Source organism: Coturnix japonica, chromosome 4 (genome assembly GCF_054131305.1).
Source record: "Coturnix japonica strain WE chromosome 4, WE-NBRP24, whole genome shotgun sequence".
NCBI classification, from domain to species: Eukaryota; Metazoa; Chordata; class Aves; order Galliformes; family Phasianidae; genus Coturnix; species Coturnix japonica.
The window spans coordinates 68602412-68619571 of record NC_140666.1 but is presented as its reverse complement, the minus strand read 5'-3'; the positions used below and the strand labels follow the sequence as shown (position 1 = coordinate 68619571).

Below are 17160 nucleotides of genomic sequence, written 5' to 3'. Positions count from 1 at the left end.
AGAAATAAATTAAAACATCAGAGCAAAGCTGTGTAATGACAGCATACTGGATACCAAAGATTAGAGTTTGTAACTTCCCTTCTTGTTGCTTCTTGTAGCACATTGTTATAATTATTGCTCCCAAGGCTGAAGCTGCCAACAGATTCTCTCAACAATACCTAAGAATAAACATCTGAGCATCACATGGTTCTCATCTCTCCTCTACTGTGTAAGCAGCATTTGTCAAAATATGTTTTACATAAACTTGAGACAATTGCACTGTAAAACCAAGAAGTATCAATATATACTATTATCAGAGATGCTGTCAGCTAGGATGAAATATCATTAATTCACAGGAGGAACTAGAGACAATGTCAGCAACAACTGTTCTGCATACTAGCATATGTCTTATGACACTATATGCTAAAAAAAAAAGTCTTATTTCCAAAAAAGGGATACAACATGTGGACCTTTCCCTATTCATTATTCTCAGAGGCTTTTTACAGTGGCTCTTCTCCTTATCCAGATTCCTTCAGTATGTTCCTCATATTTACCAAATTACCCTGTTTAACAGATGTAGAACATTCCTGTCTCTTCCTTTTTCATATTTGTGCTCAACACGTACAAAATGAGTTTCCCTTATTATTCTACAAGCTATTTATGTGAACAAAGGGATTTCTCCAGGGTCACTCCAGAGTCACAGACAGAATTCCCAAATTTCATTTACTTTTGACTTGTCTCATTGAGGTGAATTATTACTGAGGTCTAGAGGGAGGTGTTCAATTACCACTTTATGCAGGTATTATAGCTGTTTCCTCCTGAAAATGTCTGGACTAAATTCTCATTCTGAAAATGAGATTCACTTATTTTAAATCATCTCATCTTTTGGATTTTACAGCAATAAATCTTAATTAACCTCAAAGTTTCCAACGTGACCTTTTTTCAAATATTCCCTGTTCGTGCTGACATAGTAAAGTCAATGCAAGTTGCTAATACAAGTAACAAGAGTATTGAAAGGAAACAAATTAAAGCTGTTCTGATTTCATAAATATTCAGTAAAAGCAAAACCTCTTGCTTCAAGTTCATTGTTCAACAACTATTGACATTGAGATGGCTTCACAAAACATTTAAGTCCATACGGACTACACACGGAAACAAAACATGAGGCACTATAGGCCTCACTTTTTTTTTTTTAATATAAATAAATCATGCAAACAACGAGTAAAAGTTAATAGTGCACACTGGTGTTAAAAAAATGGAGCTCAATACAGGAAGTCACATCTAAAAAAAAGAAATGATACTTTAACTCATTATACTTGCATTTCAAGGATACTTGTTTGCCTGCAATTGGGTTCTACAAGGTAAGCTGTAATCAATAAAATCACTCAACTGCTTGGAGGACAGGGGGGGGGGAGGGTGGGGGAGGAGAATCATAAAAAAAATAATACAAGCTACCTAATGCAACTCATGTTTTTCAAACTAGATTTAACAAACCAAACAAGCATTCCGTAAATGTACCCTTATTTTCTCTCTGTGGTTGCCACTCAGCCTTCATTTTCAGTGTCATCCATGACATGCTCTGAAGACATATGATTACTTAAAGTCAGATTGGAATGTAAGCCTGCATCATTTACAGTATCACATTGTATATTTTTCCCAATCCACCTGCAGGATCCAGAACAGTTTCCAGAAAAATGGCGATAAAATAAGAATCAAAGAATCAAATAATTGAAAATTACCAAAATAAGAATCAAAGGATCAATCATTTTGTGATCAAAGTGACATTAACCTAGGCATGGAAATCCAGTTCCATCTTCGATATTAAAAATAAGCAGGAGAAAGTTGCTGCTTTGGAAAAAAAATACACACACACACACAAAAAAAAATTCTTACTCTTCAATCTCAAAATATTTTGGTTGCTCCTCAAAACCACAACAAAAAAATCTACAAGTTCCGAAGTTCAGCTTAATTTTTTTCTGTTCTTTGTAAAGTAGCTGTCATAATGTGAACTGCAAGAAAGTTATCTTCAGCAAAGAAATTGAAAAGGAAAGCTGAGACTTCTACCCTTTCACTTCTCCGTTTATTTGCTTGTAGCACTGAACTGGGGTGAGAGAAGAACTGTAATGAATCAGAGTGAGTTAAGCAGGGTTAATGGATTCTGTTGTGGAGGAAATGGCAAGTATGTTGCCTAGAGTTCAGTAGCAACTATATTATAGATCAGCTTACCTAAAATGTAGAACTGCATTTTCATAAGTATCACTTTCCTATTCTTCTAAAATGTAGAGCTTAGAGCATCTTAGTTATTTGTTATGTTAAGTGAACTGCTTTCTGAATTGCAGTATTCTCTTCCAGTGAATTTTGCACGTAATGAAGTAAGGAGAAAGAGATCATTCATTTACCCTTCAGTTTTTCACCCTTCAGAAGCATCAGAAGAACTGTGTGAATATGTGTAGAAGAAAAACCTTTTTTCCTTTTGGACCGTACATTAATTTTAGCACTGCTAAAATCATTGACCATACTTGACTATACTTCAGATTCAACTAAATGAAAATGGTGCATGCCTACAATAATGTGTGACTATGTAAATACAGAAATCAAGACATACTCCTTAACCTTCCCATGTTTGTCACTCTGAATACATTCTGCTAACTTAATACCATAAAATGTATTTAAAAGATAAACCTTTCATAAGGAAAAGATTAACAAGAATTGAAATGACTGCTGCCTTAAAAACAAAAATCTGCTTCCCTGACTTGAATTTTAATTTAACCAATATAGACCACATTTTTTGTAAATGTTTTAAATATTTGAAGCATTTATATTGTTGCAAAGCATTCCATTTTGGACCATGCAGATTGGAGAGATGAGGTACAACAATTTCATACCTCCTGTTAAGAAAATATACCTGACTACTCCGGGGTCACGCTTTTATTAAGTGCAGTGGAAACACTTTTTCTAACAGAATGTTACTGCAGTTGGCTTATTCTGGCAGAAATGCGAATACCTTTGACAGACAAGTTTTACAGTGAGAAGGTCATAGGCTTAGTTGGGATCTGCTCTTGTCTGATTAATAGAGAGTGTTTTCACCACAATTGGCTCTCATCACTGACTGATTTTTGTTTCCAAATACCTGTCATCACCATCACTGATGCATTCAGGAAGAGCAAGACTACAGCCAAACAGCATGATGTGTTGATAGCAGCTGAGACGACTGAGATAACTGAAGAACTTCAGGAACTTTTCCATTTCAATACTTTTGACAATGGAAAGAACTGAAGTTAGAGTCGTGTAGTTATACGGCAGCATTTGGCACTGGCTGTTGGTGATATTTATGCAGGCACCTGTGAAATCAAAACAATATATTTAGAACAAAAGTATCACCATGTAATAGTTGTTTCAAAGAATGTATCGAATTGAGAAATCAGCAAATATTGCATATAAGCAATGTCTATTCCTCCCAGGTAAGGTGGCATTCCATAGTGCTATCACAACATTGTCCAAAAATGCACATCCAAAACAAAAAAAGAATTCAAAGAAACTTGGTAGCTAGCTTGAAAAAGCAAGTAAACTCATATTTTCACAATCCTCTGACTCTCTAAAAAACCGCACAAGGAATAAAACCAATTTCTTTCTGATACAGTTTGAATGGGCCCACCATAGGAACAGTTTGGATAGCTTTTTCCTCTTTTTCCAATTTTGGCAGCTTTCCTGCCAAAATCATCAGGTTGCTTATCTACTTTTCCCAACATGATGGTTCTCCCATTACAGTCTTTCTTCTTTACTTCATTAACACAGGATTATCTTGCTTTAATGGTTGATGTGTGTCCTGTCCTAAACCACCATTGTCCCACTCCTGACCTGTGACTGATTCTCTATCCATGCCATTTTACACACAGCAAGCTACCTCAGCTATGTATGATCAACATGTTAACTTAGTACATGAAGTTCTTAAAAGTGAGTTTTGCAAACCATACATCAATTTCAGAATTTTAAACAAGAACAAACTAATAAAATCCAGTGTTAATGACACCTTCCTGAGTGAGTAGATGAAGGCATTTCTTGGCTGTCTAGTCAAATCTTGGCATATTTATTTATTTATATGTTCAGAGCACATTGTGCAATAAGCAGGGATCTCAGCACACTCTCAAGACCAGATTGCCACCAATCACACTGTAAAGCATCGCACTTCAGCTAAATGACCACCTCAAATCTTCATTTCTAAGAGTGGAAAAGTCTTAAGAGCATTTGAGCTCGTGCACTTTTGACTACTTTAGCAAACTGGACAGAGGTAGCGTTGAATGGAATAGGAGCTTTCCATCAATCAGACATTTCAGAACTGGTTTCTTACATGCTTGTTTGGGGATGTAAATTACATAGGACGTAATTCTAACCATTCAACAAGTCTGCCTCTGCAGATACTGCCAAGTATTTCTGAAAAATACAACCAGTGATGGAAATTCGGTTCATAATCACAAGCTGATTCTTTTTAAAAGGTAGAGATCTGTCAACTATTTAGTAACTACTCACTTCATGATTTTGCACTGTATTTTGATCTTCAATAAAAACTTCGTGTGTGTTATATTTAATACTTTAATACATTTTTTTTTTTGCCATTTACTTGTATTGCAAAGATACTTTTTTTAGAACACTTTTACTACTTGGGAAAATGGGAAAACAAGTAACTGCAAAGATCATGTTCACAGAATCACAGAATTGTAGGGGTTGAAAGGGACCTCTAGAGATCATTGAGTCCAACCCCCTGCCAAAGCAGGTTCCCTACACCATGTCGCACAGGTAGGTGCCCAGGCGGGTCTTGAATATCTCCAGAGAAGGAGACTCCACAGTCCCCCTGGGCAGCCTGTTCCAGTGCTCCATCACTGTAAAGAAGTTCTTCCGCACATTCGTGTGGAACTTCCTATGCTGTAGTTTCATACCATTACCCCTAGTCCTATCCCCACGCACTACTGAAAAGAGAGCAGTCTCACCACTACAGCCCCCACACCTCAGATATTTATAAATCTGGATCAAATCCTCTCTCAGCCTTCTTTTTTCAAGGCTAAACAGACCCAGTCCCCTAAGTCTCTCCTCACAGGGGAGATGCCCCGGGCCCTTCACCATCTTTGTGGCCCTCCACTGGACTCTTTCCAAGAGATCCCTGTCTTTTTTGTACTGGGGAGCCCAGAACTGGACACAGTATTCCAGAGGAGGCCTCACCAGGGCAGAGTAGAGGGGGAGGATCACCTCCCTCAACCTGCTGGACACACTCTTTTTAATGCACCCCAGTATGCCATTGGCTTTTTTGGCTACAAGGGCACACTGCTGGCTCATGGCCAACCTCTCGTCCACCAGGATGCCCAGGTCCCTCTCAGCAGAGCTCCTCTGCTGAGGAGCTGTTCCACATACTTCTGAGTCAGAAAGCGCAGTTTCAGGGTAATAGCAATTGTTTCATCATAGTGTCATCACATACCACATTCTCACCACAGTAAGAACAGCAAGTGCTACAGTCTCAGAAATGTTCTCTGGCAGATTAAGGAATAACACCTTGCATTCTCACATGCTTAGTTTTGCATAGGACTAACTAACTCAGGAGAAGCACCCCACTGGCTCACTTATGCAGCACAGACCTACAGAGCACTAACACACATCTAGTACCCAGGATTGTAACCCAGGAACAGAAAAATTCTTGCAGTTTTACAGGGAGCCTTAATGAATTTTCCAGTTTCCCCTCAAGTGCCATACAAATGCATTTGTTGATTACACTTTGAGTAACACATTATTTCACAACAATGTTTTTTCACCCAAACTGCAACCAGAAGAGAATGTACAGATTCTATATTCTGATTATTTGCATAAACAAGTCCTTTCATTAATTCTCGCACCAAGCCCAATAGCTTGTGATAGGTAGAACATATCTTTCAGACAGCCAAGGCTGCTCAGTGCCAGAATTGCTCAGTATGTTGGCAAACAGCGATGTAAACACAGAGCAATAAATATTTTATGTTAACAACCATTAAAAGTAGGAGAAAGGCCATTTAAATAAATGTAAAAGGAACAGATTATTTAACAAAGAATAGTATTTAACTATAAGTGTTAATGAAAAAAAATCAATTTTGGAATTAATAACAGTATTTTTCTAAAATAAGCAGAAATTCTGAATGATGAAAAAATCTTGCATTGACAAAACCAAAGAAATAAGAAAATCATGCAGTACACCTCAAAATCAAATTGCTAAATTCTGCTCTACTTGTACAGCCTAAGTGTATTTTATAAACCACACTTTTCTCCATTGCTAGAATGTTAATCACACACATGAATAAATCCAATTGACGTTGTAACACCGTAACATTAAACATGTTCCCAGTCAAGCAGGTAATAGGTCAGAAAAGAAATATCATACAGGTACAGAAAATCCTCAACCTATTTGCTTCCTTTCTCCAGTGAAGATTCATTAATTACAGGGAGTACAAGCCACATGATCTACTTCTGGCATTACCTACATGGGAGAAAAATGAGCAGTGAATAGGAACAACATGTGAAAAAGCTGCTGATCAGAGCAGCATGGCTCCTAATTATATGGGTCATTTCTGACATTCATCTAAATGAAGAGTTTTCTGCTTATCCATGGCTATTGCCAAGCAGACTGAACTGGCAACAAAAGGACTTCCTTCCACTCCAACAATTGCAACACAAGTCTGTGGCTTCATATTCAGAACTGCTTAAACTAATTCAAACAACATATTTTTCCTTTCGTTCTCCCCCCTCTGGATTGCTCCCAGGCTGTACTTCTTATAGACTGTTACAGCATAGCTACAAGCGAACTGAACCAGAGAACTGAGCTGCTTGAAAATAAATACACAAAAGGCAACACTTAATGCAGCCTCAAAGAAACACAACTGAACTGCAGTGTAAGCCTGATTGATAGCTTTAGTTTTAAAGCACTCAGCCTTCTCTTCACATGGTATGATTTCTCACTCAGTAGTGGTTCTCACTCCTTTTTCAAGCCACGGAATGAACCAGCTCTGGGTGGAAAAAAAAAACAAAACAGCCTTTCCTCTATCCTGCCTTTATATATATCTTTATGTTTTTTGAGAGGCTGGGGAGAAAAATAATCAGTTCACATAGATCAGATCATTAGCCAGAATAGTTTTATGGCAGCAAAAACATTTTTTCTAGGACCTCAGAAGGAGTTGGTTATCAGTGGGTTAGAACAGAGTCTGCTCACAGCAGCAGAAACAATGCTTTTGTAAACCATGCATCATTGTCCAGCGCCATAAAGAGATCTGAAACAGTCAGGTAAATCTGAAATGAAAAAGCAAGTACATAGCTTGCTTTTCATATCCCAGAACTTGATATGGAAATGACCCTCATAAAATAAATTATTTTCCTAAATTGCCACATTCTTCTGACCTTCAGAGGTTCTTGTGATTCTGCTTGATTTCACAATCTCATATGTGAGATATATTAAGATACATACTGCCTTTTTTTCTTCTGCTCCATTGCTATTGTGTATCCAGATTGTCATGGACTTTTGCTGTAGATCAAAGGAGCACAGCACTCCACCAAGAATCTGAACTTTCCAGTAAAACTTGTTTCCAAAACTTATCACTATTTTCAAAAAAATGTAATTCCTCTTTTAACTTACTACATCATCTTGGTACATTTTTCATTTCAATTAAAATGGAAGACAGATTTTCTTAGCCTACCTCTCTTGTACAGTCCACTTGGGACTGAACCTCTGATATTGTATTTCAGATGTTTTTTCCATAACTCAGGAAAAGTGGCCCATTTTCTTCTGGCCCATTTCAACAGATGCCAGGAACTACAATCTCTCCTTTGGAATCAGTCCAGTAGGAAAAATCTACAAGCTGTTTTCTTAGTTCAAGTGTCATTAGCTAAAATCAACTATTTCACGACAAAAAACAGTCTCTGCAATTTTTTCATATTAACATTGAGTTGAACACACGATTTCCACAACTCCCAGCAGCCTCCACTTCCTAACATGAGGGACAGCTTAGTTGCTGATTGTGTACATTGGATTACTGCTCCAGTCTGAATACATTCTCAGATCCTTCTTCACATTTTTCCACACTCACAGAAAAGTTGTGCCTTTGTTCTTTTCCAGCACATGTTGTACATAACAGAAAACACCAACTGATCGTTACAGAACAGCACACGTACACATTACATTACTGAATAAAATAAAAAGAATACATATGTTTTCTGGAGGAAGAATGCCAACATTCTTCTACAAGAAAGAGCACCATTGGCAAGATTGAACTTGTCTATTTCTCACAGCTTTCTCAGTATTACGTGCAGGTGTCCAGGCGTTTGTAATGGGGGGCTGAAGGTCTCCTCCATGATGCAAGGCCAGGGCTGCCCTAAGCCAGATACTGTCAGTTCCAATGGCCCCACCACATGGCATTTTTGGACCCCATCAACATGATGGCACCTCTGGGAAAGAATGTTTCAGAAAGAACAAAATGCTGCAAAGGAGAGGTACTGGGAAACAAAATAAAACATGTTAGATATACTTCTGCAGACAGCAAGGTCAGAGAAGAATGAGGGTGAAGAAGCACTCCAAATATCAGAGCAGAGATTACGTAGCCCATGGAAGAGAATTGTGAATTGAGAATTGGTCTGTAGCTCATGAAGAGGAGCACAGTGAAGCAGATTTCCACACTGTATAAGACCCCATGCAGAGCAGCTGGGAAGAAAGACACACTGGGGTGAAGGCTGATTTGCTTTTATCTGTTTCTCACCACTCAACTCTTTTTTGAAATAAATTCAGTTTATCTTACCCATATTGAGTTTGCTCTGTCTGGCACATCAGTTGGTAAGTGGCCTCCTAGTCTTTAGCTCAATCCACAAGAAATTCTACTTTCATTTTCCACCCATCCTGGCAAGGAGGTAGGAGAGAGACCACAGCTGAGTGGACACCTGGCAGCCAGTTGAGGTCAACCCAAAACAATAATGCCTACTTAGTTTAAATATCTACTTCTATAATAAAATGGTTTATTATGGCTTAAACACTATGTTGAATAGGATTCATATTTAAAACTAGTTACTCAGAAATTACCTAAAGATAGTGAAAAGTGCTCTATACATTGATTTTGAAGATTTTGCATCACTGTCAGGCAATTAAATCTTCTATATATGTACTGAAACATACCAAAGCTTTAAAATGCAGAAAATAAGAGCACAGAAGAAGAAAAAAAAAAAAAACAAAAAAAGCCACAGACCAAGACAGATCACCATCTTATATTCAGAAAGTATGTGTATCAGTCCAGGATGCAGACAGTTCAAGATGTCTTCAAAACTACTAGGTGTGTATGATCATCTGCTCAAAACAAAATAACCCATTTTTAAACTGCTGAAAGAAGACTATTGTCTACTTGTATATACATTTAAGTTGTTAAATTATTGTTTTGCATGTATGCCGTTTAAATGCGAAAATGCCACAATCACAATTGATAAGACATGCTGACAATAACTGTTGTGCTAAACCAGCTGAAAGCTACCTCACCCTGTATTTCAACTGAGTCACCTCTTCAGGGAGCCAGCAAACAGCACTACATACCTCTGAGAAACAGGAGCAGGGTCTCTTTCTCAGCAGTATTAACCTTTTAATGAAACCCAGGTGACTCGTAATAGATTACATGTGGGGGAGGAAGGAGATAAGATTTTGAACAGCAAACCTCTTCAACAGATCTAAACTAGAAGTAAAACTCCAAGGCCAGTTGAAAGCAACTGTTGTGCATTTAAGTTAGATCAGCTAATGAATTATGCAATTTGAAAGGAATGAGTGATTCTCGGCTCAATAGTTACCAAAGGGAAAGGTGATAAGGACACTGACCACCTGCAGCAGACAGATAAACAGTTCATTATCTCCCAGGTCAAAGAAAGAGTTAGCCATGAAGGACATATAACTCATATTTTAGATCAGAGTTTAAACATTACTGTATTGTCTTAAAAAGGTAGTCTGTGGGTTGCTGTACAGAGGAAGTGATTGGAGGCCCCAGTTCTTCCACTCAGGCACTTCAGACATTTCCCTTCTTGGCTGAGACATGTACTTTCTTCTTTAATCCATTAGGCAGGAACAGCTGAGAGCAGGTAAGTTCATTAGCTAAAGGTAAGGCTGAGTACCCAACCCCATGAGGTGTGACCTGGCCTATATTCCAGATCTGGTATTCTGATTAGCGATTTCCTAATGGCCATTTTATTGGGATTCTTTAGTGAAATTGGAGACATATTTCAAGGAACCCACCATTAAACAAACAAAAGGCACAACATGAAATTGATTTTAGGATTAGATCAATCATTAGAGACTACTGGACTGCATTTTGCATTTGAAAGATGTACATTACATTACTATTATCAATAAGCTTTGTTGAAAAATAAAAAGGGGTAAGGATGTAAAATAAATGCTGGCTTCCACAGGACCTGTGGGAGCAGTCATGCAGATGATTTCTTTAACACGTGTTTTCAATAAGTGAACATGAAAGTCAGTGTGATTGACAACAATTAATTATGTATCAATACTGTTCAAAACAAAGCAGTGCTTTGTAAAAGATTTACAATGGTTGAGAAATTCAACAGGCTGTGAATAAGACAGTACAGTAATAGAGTATACTTGAGCTGTCCTATTTGTCTATGGTTAATTAACCCTCAAGAACAGTCAAATTGCTTTTCTGATACTCACAGTGATAACTTAATGCTTACCTCACTTTCAGACAAAAATAATGTAGCAAACCCAACTTAAGGCTTCCTATGAGATTTGATTAGAAACAAGGGGCAAAATGCAGCACCTCACTTCCAAAGCAAAACACTGAAAGTATGTTAAATCTATGCTTTGCTAACTGTAGTTTCCTGCTTGGGGGTTTGCAGGTGGAACTTAAGATCCTGGTGTACTGAGGATCTGGCTTAGCAACGACTGATCTAACTGGCTAACAGACTTAGCAGTCTAACAGATTTCAGTTTGTTTTCCCTGTGGAAGATTTCCAGAGCCATGCTTTTCAAAATTGTTTGCAGCATAGGCAGCTACTGTCTGTAAGAGACAATTTGCTTTGAAGAGAAATACTGCAGCCTAGATATTCTGAATTTCACTGCACATTTCTTACAGTCTATTTTGCCGAATATGGTGTAGGACATTCTGGGCCCTTTCTTTATTCCGAGGGGCTTCTACTGAGTCTACTGCCTTTATCACTGCCATTCCTTAGCTGTCAACATCAGTGGAATCATTCCTTAGAGTTCCAATTATTCTATTTGATCGTTACGTGAACAAAGAATGCTGACAAACTTTCATAGTCTGAGGAGATAGTGTTCAAAACACCATGTTTTTTGTTGTTTTTCTGTGTGCGTATAAGGAGTAGATTAATATACAGGTATCTAAGAGCTTAACATGATTATCATGAAGTTTCCCTATTATTATATATCACTTTAGTTGTGTTTAAAGCTTATGAACAAGATGCTTGCAAGTTGCTTGTGCAAACTCAGATTTTTAAATACTTGTATTTCATTTGCACATCCATTTCTTTTATATACTTGCACTAATAAATACATATGGCTTAGCTTCTCTTAATGCTGTCTCTTAAAGTTATTTATGTCAGTTACATAAAGGCCAAGCTCCCCATGAAAATTAGGTAAATTATCACAAATGTACTTAAACTAGATGATATGTTAATTTTTATCTTTTTTTTTTTTTTTAAGCCACGAGTGTTGTTTGTATTTTACCCAATATATAAAAATGATTGTTTTTCAATCCTGTAATTACAGAAAGTACTCATGGAAAGAATCCTGAGAGGTATCTAGCCAACCTGATACTCTGAGATTGTTACCAGCACATTGTCAGCCATGGCTTTGTCTGGCTGAGTTTTGGAAATTTCCAAGGATGGAGATCTCACAGCCTGCATGTGTAATTGGTTCCACAGCTGCATCACTCATCTGGTGAAGTTTTCCTTATTTTCTAGTCTAAACTTCTATTATTTCATTTCACTGGAGAATATGATTAGAAACTTTTAATTATCAGTTGCAATAAATGACAAGGAAACACTTTGCATACAGATTAATAGCCAAACAAATCTTTAACAGTATTGGCTAATTTATCACTTTTTCAAATTCCCATCCGCATTATGGTTTCAGGTCACATTACACATTATGTCGTTCTTGGATTTCACATGATTATGAAACATGGCAGCGACAGAAAAACGCTTTCTGTTGTAATGGTGCTTTGACATTCCTTTTGGACAATAACTCAGATCTTTCTATTTTATACTAATGACATCTCTATCTCTACAGCTGGCTGCACTTTCTCTACTGTAAGATAAAACAGACCATGCAAAAACATAAAGGAGATCAACGTCAATAAAAAATGAAATCACACCCAGCTATCAGATATAAGGTGTGCCTTTTGAAACTGTGATAAGCAGCTATAATATAGAACAATACTTGCATCAACAACATCTTTTTGTTGAAATAACTACGTAACTGACCTTTCAGAGAAGCTGATATATCTGAAAAGGAAGTCACTGACTATAATTCATAGCCAATTATCATAGGGTTGCCTTGTGTTCATTGATCCCATCTTTGGAAGTTTCATAACAGGCTGGCACATGACTTCTTGCTTAACCACTTGCTTAGTCTGTTGTTTAACTTTGACCAAAAAAAAAAAAAAATTAAAATACAAGCAACAATATGTTAAAAAGAGATACATAAGTAAAGCATAATGGATTCATAAAAGCAAAAGGCATAAGGCTGAAAAGATTTCTGTTCTTTACATTTAAATGTTTTAAAGGTACAAATGTTTTAACTCAAGAAGCACATGCATGTCTTTTAAAAACCGGAACAATAACAACTTGGTAGTTGTTTCCAGTGAGGGAGTCTCCTGTTCTAAGTCAAGAATGTGGATGAAAGGCTGAGGAGTAAAGATTAGTAAATAAGTGAAAATAGATTTTTAGGGTGCGTGTGGTCGTTATTTACAGTACTCATCACAATGTTGATTCCAGTAGATATTTCTAATCTGTTAGATCTCTTATGCAGAGCATTGTTTGACCCAAGTGTATTTGGACAGATGATCATCTACAAACAAAAATATTTGTAATTTGAGATGCGAAGTTATTAAAAGGAATTAAAGGCTCAGGCTTATCTGGCGGTAAATGTATGAAAGAGTTAGCAACCTCATTACAATTTTCACATAATCAACATTTTTGTCAAACTTCTGGTTGCGTGAGAGTAGAAACCAGACGTTAAAAGTTAGTTAGCTTTTTCTTTTTCACAAACCAAAGTTTTAATGATAAATCTACATATATTCTACATAGAAAGTGATTACACGTAAGAACATTTTGTATTACACTGCCAAATAATTTACACCATAAACTTAATGGTTTTCTCACCATGATGTGTCCATATATCCATAGGAAATGCTTGTATTTGTATGAAAAAAGAAAGCACGTGAGTGGCCAAAGTTCTGGCTTAGGACTTCAGACAGACACCACAGTTTGTGATCTTCTTTGCCAGTCTGAAAGACCAAAACTATTTTTGCTCCAGGAGAAAAATCATGTTTTAACAACATTTTTCATTTTTAATGAGAACAGGATAAATATCTCTAAATATCTATCACTGTTATTACTCTTAATATAATTGGGTCTGCTCCAACTTGTTTGAGTAATTAAACATAAATTATGATAAAAGAAAAAGTGGTTAATTAGGTCACTGTTTCAGAGACTAGACATAAGGGAGACGAAAACCTATGGTCTGACTTGGAAAGCTGCTACTGAGTACCTTAGCTTGGAATGAGCAGCACAAGGCAAGTAGAGAGAAGCAGGGAATTTCTTGTTTCATGCCATCCATGACACATCCCTTCCAGCTATCCCCAAAATGATTCTCATATTGCTCTTCTCTATCGAACAGAGAGCTGAGCCAGCTTTATTCTTCATAGTTTATAGTAATGGCAAAATACCAAATGTGAAGAAAGGAGTGCCGGTGAGAGAAAAGTGTTTATTTAATGTGTGAATTAGATATTGTTACATTACAATAAAGTGTGACCTCTAGGCAGAGGAGGGTGTAAATTGCTCCATTTCAAATGTGCATGAAACATGAAAGAGATTTCTCACCAGTATTGCTACTGCTCTACATAACAAGTATATCTGGTTGTTTTTTCTTCAGGAAGAGTAAAAGCCGCAAACAAGCAAACATAAAATATATGCTTTTTCAACTGATGCTCACAAAGTCCATAAACAGTGTTTCACTTTTGCAAATGCACTTTCTCACATCACTCCTACAAGCAACCATTTAGGGCTTGTTTTTGATCATCCTCTTATACGCTTGCTTAAGTGCAGGAGGAAGCTGAACGGGAATCCATGATCACCGGAGACTCATGCCTTTTCCTAGCCTCTATTCAGTATATTCAGAACTGGAAAAATACATCCCATATTTCCATACAACTCACTCAGAGCTGTGCCAAGGGCAGGCTTGTGTGCTGCTTGCCAGAGTGCTGGGCCAGCTGGATGCCAGGCTGCGCAAAGAAAGGGATGGTAGAAGATCAAGCTCAGAGCACATGTCATGTTATTTTTCCTATTAGTATTTGAATATGGTCACAGTTTTCCATGTGTGTTTGAGTATGTGAAACGGCTGCATGATGTGTCTCCTGGTCAGTCTCCCACTTTACTGCATAAATGCAGCCAACTTTTGTTTCAAAGACAAGAAAAATACTGATGAAAGTGTATTGATATTTATCTTTATTCTTTAAGATAATGACTATTTAGTGTATGGTATGTTTCCCTTTGCACACTGATTGGCTGATGAACAGAATACTATTGCATATACCTCAAAAGCCACTGATGAACCTATTGGTTCACCGAGAACTCTCTCACTGATGTTTTTGCTACCAGAAAACTCTCCTTTCTAGTGCCTTAAGACCAGGGACCATGCCTTCCATATGACACATTTAAACCTGAACTCATGCAAATTCTAATCTCTCAAGAAGAGAAATTCATTCCTACTGTACTCTTTTGCTGGCAAGAAAGAGAGGTAATAGATGATACATCTGATGCAGAAACTAGCTTTTGCAAGGAACCACCAAGAAAAATCATAAGAATCTAGGGCAAATAAGGAAACAATCACCTAGGTGTGTAACAGCTTCTGGCAACTTAAAGGCTTGAGGCTTCACAAGTCAGAACTTAACAAGTTCTAACTAGACTATTGGGTTTAAAAGCCTGAAATAGATCAACTCATCATGAAGTTTTCCAGGCATTTCCAATGCTTTCTGGGTTTCTCATTATTCTGCGACATAGCTATGTGTTCTGTGAAGTTGTTGCTATCTTTTTTAACTTAGTCTGATAACGAAAATGCACTGCGCACCTACTAATATAACGAAGAACACTGAGAAACCACCGCCTGTTCTTCTTCAAGTCACTCAAAAATGTTGGGACAATTTTCCAGTAGGAAAAGATTGTCTTATTCATATTTAGTGTTTCCTTACATCTAAGCCATTACACACCTCTACTGATCTGTTTGCATTTTCCAATTCCTCCTCTTTCTTTTTGCCTGAACTTTAACACTGAAGTGATGAGATTTCCTTTTATTCTCTGCAGTCCTCATGACAACATCTGACACTGTGACAATACCTGAAACATAATTGCCTTTTTCGCATCACTGAGCCAGAATGTTGTCTGCAGCAAAACCACTTCCCTTTTTCTTTCTTTATTTTTCCCCCCAGTGGTGAAGCCAGCAGAGTGCAATATCTCATATATACATTTTGGACAGGTTACTCAGTACAAGTAAAAATGTTGTTACTTGACTATTCACTGCCTTCCTGGATAATTTTTAAGCATTCACACGAAACCCTATGAGACTCCATTGGTAAACTTCACAGTGGAACCTAACCATTCATTCATACATTTCTCTGTATTTGTATGAGCAATTAGTCTAAAAGACAATTCTCTTTAAGACTTCTCAGAAAAGTCTCTTGTTAAAGAACAAGTATGGATTAACCAGAAATGTAATTTACTTCTTCAAAGAACTTTCAAACAGACAGTGAGGTATTGCTTCCTCTTGTAAAAGGAAAACAAACATATTTGTCTCTTCTTTATTGTATCATTCATTTTCATTTACCCATTAATCAATTCTTGACTAGAATTTCTGACAAAACACTTCCTTATGCTTCAAGGACTTTTAAAATTATTGATGTCATATGTGCAAAATTTCATTCCACTCTAGCTAGTAATTCAGAAATGTCATACTTGCGTTATTTTGAAGTCTTGGATGAATATCATATCGTCATACTTTTTATAATTTCTCTTATTAATGTTCTCTAACATATTTTATTGAAGCTGTGATTCAACATTATAGCAAATCTAGTAATAAGGTAATATTAAGATCAGACCAAAAAGGCTATAGCCATATTACTGCCATTTCAAATGTCTTGAGACTGGCTAGTTTTGCACTGTCAGCCTCTGTGTTGTATGACATATCCTGCATAAAAACAGCACAAAGTCCAAATTATGCTCTCTTACTAAATCCTCAGTAGTGCACTCACCTGACCACATCTGAACCAGATGAAACCTGTCCTGATGGATGATCTGCTAGTGTGTGTTGATGACAGTGAAACATCATCCTTGCACTCCATTTGCAGATCAATTTCCTTATGAGATATTCCTAAAAAGCTCAAATATCCATTTTACATTGACCCAAAAGAGATTACATAAATTACTGGAAGAAAATTCAACGAGACTCACTACAGATCACTGGAATTTGCTACCATATAATGTTGAGATGTTTCTATATGCTAGTCCTAGTTTATTCTTTTGGTGCATGCTAATAGTCACAACTGGATCAAGACAATAAGAAAGACTATGTTTGTTCTACTACCACTGCTCCTACATAGTCATTAAGTGTTCTGCTCATCCTAAGAATACTTTGTACTCCAAAAGACCACCCCAGCCTATGCAAAAAAATATCTCTGTGTTTCCTGATTTTCTCCATCTCCCTCAACAAGAGAATACACAAGAACTCCTCTGCACATCAGACCACGTTGGAGTTCTCTCTGGGAAGCAAAGTTTAGCAGGAAAGACCAAAGAAACCAAGAACTGTACCAGCAAAGGCTGATAATAAGGGTGAGATAGTGACAGAAGTCTTATGATTTCTAGTCCTTAATGCTTTGTAAAGTGATGGGAACACAAAATTATT

At 37.1% G+C, this 17160-nt stretch overlaps 1 protein-coding gene across 4 annotated transcripts in view; it reads right to left on the bottom strand.

The window, feature by feature from the left end:
- CORIN (corin, serine peptidase) overlaps window positions 1-17160 on the bottom strand; it is a 114196-nt gene that overhangs the window by 72371 nt on the left and 24665 nt on the right. For 3 of the 4 annotated variants that reach the window (XR_014945982.1, XM_015862236.3, XM_015862237.3), the window contains exon 4: window positions 3110-3320. The exons of the other annotated variant lie outside the window; for it this stretch is intronic. Coding sequence is in view for 2 of the 3 variants with exons in the window: in XM_015862236.3 (XP_015717722.2) it covers window positions 3110-3320 (211 nt within the window). In the remaining variant the exon portion in view is untranslated. The remainder of the gene's footprint in view (window positions 1-3109; window positions 3321-17160) is intronic. 4 annotated transcript variants of the gene reach the window in all.